We start from the raw sequence: 13,961 nt of genomic DNA, 5'->3' as shown, positions 1-13,961 counted from the left end.
TACTATAGGCTTTGTATTTATTGTGTGTATTCCTGGTACCTTTTCATTCTCCAGATGGTTAATAACCTCCTCTGGGACACCACGTTCTTGCAAAAAATCAGAGACTGTCAAGACTCTGCCTTTGCTGTAAAAAGACACACAATATCAATCAACAACCTTAAATCATACATGGTTTGCATTTTCTGACCTAATGACACAGACCAATATCACTAAAAATATATAGAAAATATTTTTTAAAAACTGTTCATTTACAGTAGTTGCTTTAGCCTGCTATTAAGTGTTTTATTTTTTAATGGGCTTAATAACCTGCTAGAAATGTAAGGATATTGAGCCTATGCAACTTAAAAGTATAATAAAATACATTCAACGCTAGCTACATCAACTTAATAATTTGATAAATAGCCCAAATCAGATCACATCCAGGTGAGCTGTTACCTGCATTTGTATTAACTGCGAGCACAAGCATTATAGCATATTTCTCTTATTGTTCAGACATTAAATATTGAAACCGCTGCCCATCTATTAATTCTTTTTGACGGTAAAATGTACATGATGAAGCCATTGTTCTCTCATTCCATCGCTATGTACCTGTAGTTTACATGTTCTAATCTTGCATTGTCTTTTTCTTGCAAATGTACGTTTATAATGTCGCAAATTTGCATTTTTAAATCTCACAAATTGCGTGTATTTCTCGTAAATCTGCATGTTTATTCTCTATATTTACTTCTCGCAAATTTGCTTCTTTTTTCCTCACAGATTTGCATGTTTAGAATCTCGAAAATTTGCCTGTTTAATCTGGCAAATTTGCTACCTTTTCTTGCAAATTTGCTGCTTTTTTTCTCACAGATTTGCATGTTTACGTATAATCTCGAAAATTTGCGTGTTGTGGCAAATTTGCTACTTTTCTTGCAGATTTGCATGTTTTTAATCTGGCAAATTTGCGTGTTATTTCTCGTAAATTTGCACGTTTATTCTCGTATTTGTGACTTTAAAGTCAAAAATATAATCTCTCCTTTTTTTCCTGTTGAATGGGCCTTATACACCGTTGTACTGAAGTCCAAGTGTTGAGAGTGAGATAAGCATGAATCGCTGATGTAAACAAAGCCTGATGCAGCAGTAAGCAGTGCCTGTCGTGTGCGTACGTGGGTTTGTTTGTAACGACAGCAGCGACCGGAAGTGGATTCGCGTCATGCACACTCAGAACTTTGAATCGGTCTATCCGGTTGTTAAGTTCAGACGTAACGCATCACGTGATAAATCTGTTTCCGGGTCCAAAGACCTGCAAGTTTACAGTTAGTTACATCTGTATGATCCTTTTAAGGATCTACAGTTTTAGTTTGTGTTTACAGTGTGTGCAAACCTCTGTCCCTCCGTTAAGCGCATTTCTTTCTAAGGTAAGAACACTGAATAAAACTTTTTTGCCTTTTACTTGATATATTTTATTATGCACAGGTAAAACATACATGTCTGTTTGTGAATAAAAAAAATATTTATTACAATAAATGCAAACTTCACTTTCCCCCCGAATGACATGAACAGGAAGCGATCGCGGCTCACAGCAACTCCCACTGAAAATAACAAACAACCTGAGCTTCTGGCATTTTTACATAAAACAAATGTCTAAAACCCCAGTTAATATCCAGGAGAGTTTTAGGCACAATATACAAAGTTTTATGTTGCCATATTAATACTGTTGTCCGTGTGCAGCCTGATCAGAGCGTCTCAGTGCAGGTCTCAATGACAGCGGGCCTTTTTTGTTTAGAGCCGGAAGTTGAAAGTCACATGATGCATTACATCACACTTAACCGGGTTAAAAACAAACTTTAATATCAATAAGCTGCACGTGACCAGAGGCCAAAACACGTCGTCATTCACGTGACTCTGACTTGGGCTCGTTGATGTTAGCTGCATTACTAGATTTGGCCAGTAGCGGTGCTGTAATTTCAAAGCTGCTTTGAGCTTTTTAAACGTTGTTATGGTTGATTGCGGCCAAATCACACCTGTGGTGACACACTTTGACATCGACAGTGATTTAAAAAAAAAAAAATGTATTTAAAGTATGTTAATTTCCATGTTGCACAGAACAATTCACATATCACTTTTTTCGGTGAAGTTTGGATATTTGGCCAATTTTTTTAAACTTCAGATGTGGTTTCGAGTCACGTTTTCCAGCAGGACGAAACAGAGAACATTTCCAAGTCTGGATTTGTTGGAAAACAGTATTTTAATGCAAATACACACTTAACACCACGTTTCTTCATGAAAAAGAAAAAATTCCAGTAAGCCCCTAAGTTCTAATTTTCCACATTTTATTCATACACCATGTTTCTTCAGAATAAATAAACATAAATGGATAAATAATTTCAAAGGATCAACACAAATACAAAGAAATTATTGCAGTTTTGTTGAACACAAGTGTTCTAAATGTTAAATATAATAAGATGAATTTTTTTATATGTGATGTTTCTGCAAAAGTGACTTCAGGGTTAAATAATACATTTTGAATCCTGATTTTGTTTCTTGTTTTTCCCGTTTAACTTTAAACTGTGATCTAAAGTAAACCAGTAGCGAGCAGTATTCCTGGTATTTATATTTGTAAATAGTTTTTTTTTTACTTTTACGTTCGATACTTTGTGTGCTTCTTACCCTGTGTGCTGCTATACAATGCTACTGGAACCTCACTCCCTAAGGGGTATGAATACCCCCCTTAGGGAGTATTCCCAAGGCATTAGTAAAGTTCTATCTAATCCAATCTTATCTAAATATAAAGTAAAAGTCTGTGTCCAAACTGGTTCTGGACTGGCTCTGGTGGTGTAATTCAGTAAAGTGTTTTGGGTCACTTACAACACAAAACTAATTATTAATGGAAAAAATAGTAAAGTTAATATTTCTGTTTAATGCATGAAATGCACACGAAATTCTTACCACGATCAGGGGAGTTTATTTAATGAACTATTCAAAATGTAAACAAATAAAAACCAGAACCAAATCCTGACCAGCAAAAGATTTAATGTCTTCTTCCTCTTGAGATCTGTTGAAGATATTTTATAAAAACAAGAGGTAAAAGAAAAATTTTATAAAGCAAGAAATAAATTAAGGAGTGAAACAGAAAAATTCTGAGGTAGAATCACAACAACAAAGTTTTCCAAAATCTGATTGTAATCTGTCCAAGACCTTTGACCTATAGAGTAACAAATCAGAGTCACAGACAAACCGACGGGTCAGGGACTAACCAGCAGGGTCACAGACATCCTACGACTTTCTTCTTCTAATAATAATAAGTGACAGAGATGCGACGGCTCTTTGATGATTGAGAAAATAGTCCTAAATAATTATCAAAAATCTAGAAAAAGGTCCAAAATCTTAAACTGTGACTCTGTGCCGTCACAAAAACATCAGCAGACCTGGCAACACTCTGTGGATGGTCCAGTCTGTATTTGGACAGCTGTCACTCACTGTCCAGAAGTGTGTCCGTCTCTTCCGGTCCGGCTGTCCCCGTTTCAGAGTTCCGTCCTCCATTCTGGCTCTGCTGCGTTCCTGCGGTGATCCGCGTCTGCGGTTTGTGCGGCGGCGTGTTGTTGGCTGGGACAGCGGCGTCACTGAATATGGTGTCCTTGAAGATGGAACTGAAGGAGAAGGAGGACGCACACAGCGACTCCTGCACCGGGGGCTTTTTGGCAAGGACCACAGCTGGGTCTCTGGGAGGTTTTGCTGGAGGTGTGGCCTCAGGTTCACCGTTCCTGACGTCTGGGTCCAGTGGTTGATTCCGATTGGCTGTTTCTTGCTGGTGCTGAGTACCGGGCGGTTCTGATGGTTCCTGCAGGGTACCAGCGGGGATCAGGTTGCTGTGGACACTGGAACACTGGGACGAGCCCTCTGCTGTGGAGATGATGCTGCTGGCATGGGGCAGAATTTTAGGGCACCTGGGTTCCTGCAGTGGTTCCTCTTTGCCAGCAGGAGGGGAGAAGCAGTTCAGGCAGCCAGACACAGAGGAGGACTTCCCCTGAACATACAGGACCGTGACTGGTGGATAAACGGAGGATTTTGTGGCGTCACCTTTGCTGGAGGTCGTTTTGACAGTAAGACCTGTTTCTGATGCACAGCGTGCCACTTTGACCTTTGACCCCCCCTGATGTACTTGGGACCCCTCGTGAGCCAGCAGTCGTGGGCGGGCTCAGGGTGGTTGGGTCTGGCTGCGGACTGGAGATCTTTGTTGTGACTGAGCGTGATGGGCGTGGCAGTCTCTTTGGGTGTGGCAGCGAGTGGCGGCTGCTGCTTGTGTTGGGGGTGGAGCTATCACTGGGTGACAGGTAAGAGGAGGAAGAGCGTCGAGACGGTGGCTGTTGGACGGGACTACTGCCGTTTGAGCAGGGTTCACCATCCAGACTGAACGCACCGCTGCTCGCACTCTGCGCCCGAAGCTCTGCGCCACTGAGCTCTGCAAAGGACACAGAGTGGGATTTGAACCGGCAACTTCAACACACAGATCACCTCAAACCCTGAACCACCTCATGACCACCATATCACTGTGGACAAAGACATGTTGACCAGCAGGGGGCAGCAGAGTCAGGTCATCCTGCTCTCCTGTGGCCTCTGCAGTAACCATGGCGATTAACATGAAACAAGGTCATGATGGAGATTTGATGGATTTAGTCTAATTCCTGCACATTTGCTGAATCCTGTAAATGAGGGTGCAGAAGGTTTTACCGTGTCTCTGCAGCTCGCCACGGTCCTCAGAACCAGATGGTGCAGCGCCATAATTCGAGTCCTTGTCTGTGGAACACACAGTCGATAAATAATAATAATTTTTAAAAATGACTGCATGTTTCAGAATTTAAAAAAAAAATGGAAATGGTTCAGTTTTGATGTGCCACCGGAATCAGTTCTACCTGTCAGCTGACAAAGATGGAGATCAGGGTCAGGGGGGAGATGTCTGCATGGAGGAGTGAAGGGGTGAAGGTGGAGGATGGACAGAGATGATGAGGTTAATGTTTCCTTCCTGTCTGTTGACCTTTCACCCCACAGGTCACCTGACATTGAGGGAAACGCCAGGCTGCTCAGGGCTGTAGGTGTGGATGGAGAGGTCAAAAGGTCAGAGAGATGGGACCTGGTTTTTATTACTGTGTGGACACACGGAAAAGGATCACTTGTTTCAGAGAACAAATATCACTCACTCATCTTCAACTGCTTACTTTAATTAAGGGTCACGGGGGGAAAGGTGGAGCCTATCCCAGCAGTCACAGAGCGCGAGGTGGGGTTCACCCTGGACAGGACGCCACACAGACAAACACACACATTCACACCTACGGACACTTTAAAGTTTTCAGTCCATCTAACCTGCATGTTTTTGGATGTGTGAGGAAGCCGGAGCAACCGGAGGGAACACACACAAACTCCCCACAGAGAGGACACAGGTGGGTATCGAGCCCATAACCTTCTATGAGGCACCAATGCCAGTGGTGGGCACAGATAACCAAAAAATTAACTTCGATAACAGATAATCAGATAACTGAAAAGTTATCTTTGATAAAGATAAAATGATAAACCACCCAAAAATGTATCGTAAGTTACAGATAACCGATAAATTCTAGTATTGTTTCTGGTACATTTGCAACTACTAACAAACTGAATTTGAGTTTTAACACCACGATCGCTTCTGGTAGCATCAAAAGCGACAACAGACCCAAACAATGAGCCCACACTTCTGTCTTTGAACATCGTGCCCCCTGCTGGAAACTCTTGTTTACTACACGGCTTCCAGCTCAGATGCAAGCTGAGAGCAGCCACAAAGCCCAGCTCTCTACCAATCACAGTGCTCCGGTCAGGCGGAGGTCTTGGAAAATAAAGCAGTGCTGACTTATGGTTTGGTGTGAATACCGATAGAATAACTCCATTAATGTCAATTCTGTCATTTGTACAAAGTTAAAATATAACATATCTTTTAATGTTGAATAATGCACTAATTCTGAAGATCTGTAACAAACAGACAGATTGCAAAGGATTCTGGGTAAAATGTGCCTCTGCTAAACACTGATTGGTTCAGTCATTCATTATGTAAATCAACACGTGACGTGTTGGTGTTTACAGATAAATGTGCTTTTGTAAAATATTCCATTTTTTATTTGTGTCATCGCAACATGTTTTGCATATGGAGAGAATGTGCGCACGTTTTATTATATTGTGCGCTCGTTTTAAGCATTGTTTGAGTAAAACAGCACAATCTACTTAAACGTGGCCACAATTTGTAAAACGCGCACTCAGTATTGTCTTGACACATAAATGTTGGCTATTAGCCAACAAACCAGGAGACAGTGTGACACATTTCCCCATTAGAAATGGATCTGGTCAGTGTGTATTATCATGGTTTGGGCGCACAAGGATTAACGTTTCAAATCCCACAAAACCTCGGAGAGGTCGCCGCGCTGCGAGATCTCAGTAACACTGAGAACTAACCCTAACCCACGTTATCGGTCTAAAAATTATCGGACAAAAATTTATCGCAAGATAATTAGTCCAATAATGGTTTTTAAAGTTATCTAGAAAGATAACCCGATAATGAAAACATTATCTTCGATAATTATCGGTTATCGGATGATCTGAACTGTGCCCACCACTGACCAGTGCTAACCACTAAGCCACTATGCCACCAAAAGAAATCATCTGAAGCCTAATTTAATTAAAAAAATAATGATCAACCTGTTATTAGGACTCATTTTAAATACAATGCAGTTCTTGTAATTTGGGGTCAAAGAAGCTGAACAATATGTTCATGTGTTTGGACATGGAGCTTATTCAGCGGTGGGTTAAACCCTCCGGAACCAAGTACATTTACATCTACTGTACTTTAAAAAAGTACAGATACACAAGTTTGTTTGTTTTTTCCCCTTTTTGCGACTTCCACTACAAAATTTGTGAAGATCCAGGGCAAAATGGGAGGAATCAAAATATTTGCATGATATGTGACCACCAGTGTGCACACAAAATGGAAAAAATGCTTTGAAGATAGAGATACTTTATTGATCCCCCTAAGGAGAAATTTGACTGTTCAGCAACAAGACATCCATGCATAAACATAAAAAATACATACATAATTGAAATCACTAACAAATAAAATGCAAATGTTCAGACCAAGCTGTTATAAAGTCTTATAGCAGAGGCGACAAAAGACCTCTTATATTGTTCTGTTCTGCAGTGCAGGGAAAGCAGCCTGTTGCTGTGGTTGCGGTTATAAAGGTTTATCTTATAACAGTTCTGTTGTTTATTTTGGGTTCTTTCACCATCTTAAGTTAATTTTTCTGAGGTAGTGAGTTTTCAAACATTTCCGAAGTAAAAGCAAATTATTGTTTTACAGGAGCAGCTGCATTAAAGGTACGTGCAGCACCACTACAGTTCTGTTGCTGTTAGATCTCAGTGCTGCATTTGATACAGTGGATCATCATATTCTACTTGATAGGCTGGAAAATCATTTTGGGATTACTGGGAGTGCCCTTGTATGGTTGACATCATACTTGACCAGTCGTTCTCACTGTTTTGTACAGTGACACTACCTCTAATCTTCGTGGCATGAAATTTGGGGTTCTACAGGGGTCTGTCTTAGACCCCCTGCTTTTCTCCCTTTATATAGCACCCCTTGGGCACATATTGCGGCATTTTGGGATTACCTTTCACTGCTATGCAGATGATACTCAGTTATACATGCCAATAACTGCTGGTAATCTCGTTCACATAAAATCCTTAGAAGATTGCTTTGCATCAGTGAGAAGTTGGATGTCTAGAAACTTCCTACTTTTAAACTCTGATAAGACTGAAATGATGGTTCTTGGTCCAGTGAGACATTGGCATCAATTTGACGAGTTAACGCTTAGCCTAGGTTCGTGTATCATACATCACACTGACAAAGTGAGGAACCTTGGGGTAATTTTTGATCCTACATTGTCCTTTGACCTCCACACTAGAAATATTACGAGGACTGCTTTCTTCCACCTGCGAAAGATAGCAAAGATTCGTCCCATCCTGTCTATGGCTGATGCTGAGACCCTGATTCATATGTTTGTCTCTTCTAGATTGGACTATTGCAATGTTCTATTTTCTGGTTTACTGCAGTCCAGCATTAGGGGTCTCCAATTGGTTCAAAATGCTGCTGCCAGACCTTTGACAGGAAGCAGAAAGTTCAACCACATTACACCCATTTTGGCGTCTCTTCATTGGCTTCCTGTCCCAGTGAGATCAGATTTTAACGTTCTGCTACTAGCCTATAAAACTGTTCACGGACTGGCACCTCCCTACCTAGCTGACCTAATTAAGCCTTACGTACCGGCCCGGACATTGCATTCTCAGGTTGCAGGGCTACTTTGTGTCCCTAAGGTGAATAAAAAGTCTGCGGGTCACAGAGCTTTCTCTTATCGTGCCCCTGTTCTGTGGAATGATCTCCCTGCGTCAGTAAAACAGTCAGATTCTGTGGAGACTTTAAAGTGCAGACTTAAGACTCACTTATTTTCCCTTTCCTATGGCTAGCATACTGGTACAGTTTTGTTTTATACTTTTTACTCTTAATTTGTTTGATTAGGAAACGGAGTGTGCCACGGCCTCAACTTTACCTAAATTCTGAAACTAAATATTGGCTCACAACAGGCTAATTTGTGACATGAGTGATGTAATTGTGTCTAACCTGAACTAGATCAGTGGTCCTCAAACTTTTTCAGACCAGGAACCACTTAACCATTCAAAATTAAATAAATAAATAAATAAAAAAAATCTTGTGGATCGCAGATCTCCCCAAATATCCAAAAACAATAATAATTTACATACGAGTTGAGTTAAATATTTTTCAGTTGGAATATGATATTAATTTAAAATGTGATATTTCACCAATATCCCGCCCGTGGGGACGTGGCCTACACAGCAGACCTGACGTGGACAGCTTCACAGCAGCAGCGACACAGACGAGTGCAAATACTACAGTAATGGGTTCGTGCTAATTTATGGTTCTCTGTGAGCGCACGTCGCCATCTGGAGCGCCGCTGATGTTCAATTCATACTTAACGTTAGCCCGTCTGCAACGTTAGCTAACGTTACTCCCCGCACATTAAAAACAGTCACACTCAAAAGTCTCGCATCTACCCGGGGAAGGCTGGTTTATCCTCTGTTGTTAAACCGACTCACTATTCCTGCGTGACCAACATGGCGTTCGGCTGTTTATCTTTCCCGCTCCTCGTAATTTTGGTCAGTTTATTCAACTTATACCCTGATTCCAAACATGAAACTTGCTCCAAAAACATAAGAAGATACATAGATAGCAGGGAGAAGACCTGGGAAGAAGGTCGCGATTGTGCTGCTGTGATTTTGTGCTAACTGGAACTGACCTTGACCTTGGTCGCTGATCCAAACGTAAACAATCGTGGACTAATAGAACTGTAAAACCTGGATTATATCTGTTCACGCTACTGATACTGATGTCTGGCGACATCCAGATACAACCAGGCCCACCAAAGACAACCACGAATGCTACGTACTCCTGTGGATTATGTGACAAGAACGTCAGAAGCAATCAAGCAGCCCTGCAATGTGACTCCTGTGATGTCTGGAGCCATCAAAAATGTATGGATATGCCAGTGAAGGAATATCATCGCCTAGGTAACTGACGACCCCTGGTATTGTCCTAAATGTGTGTTACCGCAGATGTCTGACTCTTTGTTCGATCCTGCTGATGATGCCCCCCAGCCTGTTGATCCAGTCTCAGACGAACCCGAGCCGAGGCAATACGACTTCCTGCACTCCAAGGGCCTCAACTTTGTACACCTCAACACCCGGAGCTTTCTTCCAAAGCTGGATGAACTACCCAGGTTGGTGGTGGACACTAAAATAGCCGTGACAGGCGTAACGGAGACATGGCTCGCCGCAACAGTGACAGATGCAGAAGTGGAAATACCTGGTTACCTGCTTACATGTAAAGACAGGAATCGTGAAGGCGGAGGTGTCGGTATTTATGTAAGGAGTGACATTGCTTTCAACCCGCGGAACGACATCAGTGATGATCTAGACAGTATGGATTGACATATCTCCCAAAGACAAAGCCCATCCTCGTCGGCGCGTGCTATAGACCACCAAAGCAGACAGACTTTTTCCAACGTTTAGAGCAATCATGCATGAACTGTGACAGTTTTACAGCTAGGGAATGTATTATAATGGGTGACTTCAATGTGGACATTAGTGCTCCTAAAGCAAAAACCAGTGAACTTCACAATGGTTATAAACGTTTTTTTATCGCAGTTTGATTTGTCACAGCTAATCACTGAGCCAACAAGGATTACTCCAACCACAGCAACTGTTCTAAATTTGTTTACTGTATCTGACCCTGCCAAAATATCTCAAACTGGTGTATCAGATTTCACTGTTAGTGATCATTTACTCATTTATTGTACTCATAAGCTTAAAAAGTCACCAGTTAATCAGCATAATGGTATACATATCAGGTCTCTCAAAAGTTATAGTAAACAACTGTTTGAAACTTGTCTGTCTGAGGTAGACTGGCAGGAGGTGTATGGTTGTACATCGGAGGATAGGGCATGGTATGTATTTAAAAATAAGTTTCTTTCCATCATGGACCAAATAGCACCGTTCAAATGTGTTCGCGTTAGGCAACATACAGATCCCTGGATGACAGGAGAGATCCTGCATCTTATACATGAAAGGGATTGAATTTTCTTTAAATTAAAAAAAAACAAGGACCACAATTTATACCAAAAGTACATTTATCTTCGAGATCAGGCGCAATATCGGAAAAAAGAAGCCAAATCCAATTACATATCAAGTAAAGTCGATGAATATAAAAAACCTAAAAAATTGTGGCAAACTCTAAAAAGTCTTGGAACATCATCGCAATCAAAAACAAAACCTTCCAACATCAGTCTAAATATAAATGGAGAGACATGTTTCGATAAATTAAAGGTATCCAAGCACTTCAACAAATTCTTCACTACCATCGCCTCAACACGTCGACAAGCTTCCGCCTTCTGTCGGTAAATATGGCATACGCCATATTAGGGAGTACTATCAATCTTTGTTTGCTCCGGTAAATAGTTTTAAACTTTCTTTGGTCTCGGAGGACATGGTTACTAAGATCTTGTCTGATCTAAATTCGAGCAAGGCCACCGGTTTAGACCAACTGTCACCCAGATTTATTAAAGATAGTGCCAAGCTCATTTCTTCTCCTTTAACGCATATTCTAAATTTATCTTTGGCTACTGGTAAAATCCAGATGATCTAAAAGCGGCTAGGGTGACACAGATTCACAAAAAGAACAGCAAACTTGAGGCAGGTAACTATCGACCGGTTTCGATTCTGAGTACGTATCTAAATTATTTGAGAGAGTTGTCTATAACCAACTTCACGATTATCTCAGAGCCCATAAGCTCTTCTAGTTTCAGATCCGCTTATTCTACCAATACCTGCCTGATAAATCTGACTGATTATATCAAGTAGGAACAGGATAGAGGACATTATATAGCTATGGTCCTCTTAGATCTTCAAAAAGCTTTTGATACGGTAGACCATAGGATCCTCTTACAGAAACTCAACGCTCTAGAATGTCATGTATCAGCCATAGACTGGTTCCAATCCTATCTTGGAGAGTGAAAATAATCGGTTGAGATTAGTGGAACAATCTCTAATCCGGCTACCATAACATGTGGAGTACCACAAGGCTCTATTCTTGGGCCTCTACTTTTTCTCATTTATGTTAACGACATTCCGTCCGGCGTCAGTTGCAAGACACTCTTGTATGCTGACAACACTAGTTCTTTTTATATTTATTTTTTTAAATTGTGTACTATATAGGTACTTTTTTATTTTTTATTCCACCTAGTCACAAATTCATATTTTCTCTTTACATTGTTAAAAACCATTTTTTGTACCCATGTTGATCATGTACTGTATCTGTTTTTTTATAAGGACCACAATGGAAATAAGCGCTTGTGCTTTTTTGTGTAATCCTTTTATTTTAATGTTACTTGTATACAGTATTTGTTATTGTTATACAATGTACATTTCGATAATAAATAAATCAATCAGTCAATCCTCACAGACCACTAGGGCTCGCCACAGAGCACTGTTTGAGAAAAGATGAACGAGAAGATGCTTTTTACGACACTTTGTGGTGATAAAACATGAGGACAGTGTGATGGAGGGAGAAGAGAAATAAACACTTACACAGGGAACGATGGAACAGGGACGTGACTGTCTGTCCATCCTGTTTCTCACACAGGGAATCAATTTCACGTGTGACAACAAGGGGGCAGCAGAGAGTCCCGGTGAGAAGGGGGGGATGGAAGGAGACAGGAGCAAAAAAGGAGAGAAGAACACGGGAGCAATAGAAGGAAGTAGAGAGGCGGGAAGAAAGGAAATGAAGGGAGGAGAGACACGAGGAGACATTTAGGCCTGTTGAGGAAAGGAGGAGACACACTGACGTTTAAAGATGACACACGGATACCAGCACATGACTGGACATGTTTTTTTTGTTTTTTGTTTTTTTTTAATTTGTTGTAGCTTTATCTGTCTCATGCTGAGTTAAAGTGAAGTTCAGAGCGATGTAGAACCGCGCCGATAGGCCGGATGATTACGGTGCCGCCGTTAGTCACATGACTCCAGCATCCTGATCGGAGCGCAAACGCTTTCAATGGTTCAGGTCAAAGTGCACCAGGGGATTGTTCACATGGAGCTCAGCGACATCTTTAGAAACCAAGTACACATATTAACTATTCAGACTGGGGTTGCAAACTGGTGGCCCAGGGGCCAGATGAGGTGAAAGTCATGTATGGCCCACAGCACACCATTAAACACAGCCTGCATGCTCATTTTTTTTTTTAATTTGAAGGAATCATAATACAATAACATGCTTTTGGGGAGACAGATATTCGCCCTCGTCTAACTCGGGAAAATATCTGTCATTTTGGGTGACTGGGCATGGACGGAGGGATTCAGAAAATGCATACCGCCCTCCAAAAGTATGTTACTGTATTAAAATTGGATCATTTATAATTAAATACAACAGAGATTTTATGTTAAATCAAAAATGTCTCACAGTTCCCCATCTGTGCATGTGGACGGTCCAACCTATCGGCCAAATTCAGACCTAAAATGACTCGTGTCAACTTTTATGACATATGTCACAGAAATCCATATATGGATTCCAGCCTCCTCTGTGGGACACACCCACTGAGCTGGTCTGTGACGAGTCGTCCCATCTGACCCTGGGTTAAGTCTCTGCTGGCTCACTGAATAATGTGCTGAGAAACAGAACTTTGTACTCACTGCTGTGATGCCGGGGGGAGACGGCTGAACATCCAGAACCATCTGAACTCAGGACCGAGCTGCTATCCTGACCAGAGTCATGTGATTCCGTGAAGAGTGAGCGCTCCGGTTCATGCTCACGGTTGCAGGGTTTGATCAGCTGCTTCAGTTTCACAGTGATCCAGCTCCCATGTCTATGGAAGACGAAGGAAAAAAATCAGAGGAGAAACACACTGGTCACAGTTGGTCTCCTTTCCTCCTGCGTCTCAGTGGGTCCCGGTGCGTCTCTTCTCCATCTGAAATGACTGAGTCATCAATAAGCATGTACAAGACATAATGTCTGTGAGAAACAGTCTGCCAGTCAATGAGGAGGACGTTCATTCTGTCCAACAGTCTGACTGAACAGCAGACATGAGAAGGTCTGTCCTGCAGCTACCATTAGCATGTAGCCAGACAGACCTTAACTTATGCAGCTCATGTTATTGGTTAAGGTAGACGGTCCATCCAAGTGGAGGGAGGACAACCAGGTGTCTACACCCACATCCCCCAGCTCCTCCTGGACAAAGAAGTCAAAAGGAGACTTACAGTCCTTATAGCAGGTACTGTATGTAAACCACTGAATGAGGACAGAAGGACAGATGGGTCACAGACAGATGTGTGCAGTTCTAAAATGG

General features: G+C 41.6%; 1 protein-coding gene across 1 annotated transcript in view; it reads right to left on the bottom strand.

Annotated features, from left to right (window-relative positions):
- Positions 1-3,080: 3,080 nt before the first annotated feature.
- The window catches only part of ccdc88aa (coiled-coil domain containing 88Aa), an 82,401-nt gene continuing 71,520 nt past the window's right edge, over positions 3,081-13,961 (bottom strand). Inside the window, 6 exon segments of the mRNA XM_034188449.1 lie at positions 3,081-4,128; positions 4,131-4,289; positions 4,292-4,438; positions 4,708-4,773; positions 4,890-5,063; positions 13,309-13,481. Coding sequence (XP_034044340.1) covers positions 3,449-4,128; positions 4,131-4,289; positions 4,292-4,438; positions 4,708-4,773; positions 4,890-5,063; positions 13,309-13,481 — 1,399 coding nt within the window. The 3' untranslated portion in view covers positions 3,081-3,448.

This window comes from Thalassophryne amazonica, chromosome 15, assembly GCF_902500255.1.
Source record: "Thalassophryne amazonica chromosome 15, fThaAma1.1, whole genome shotgun sequence".
NCBI classification, from domain to species: Eukaryota; Metazoa; Chordata; class Actinopteri; order Batrachoidiformes; family Batrachoididae; genus Thalassophryne; species Thalassophryne amazonica.
This window is presented reverse-complemented; position numbering and strand designations above follow the sequence as displayed.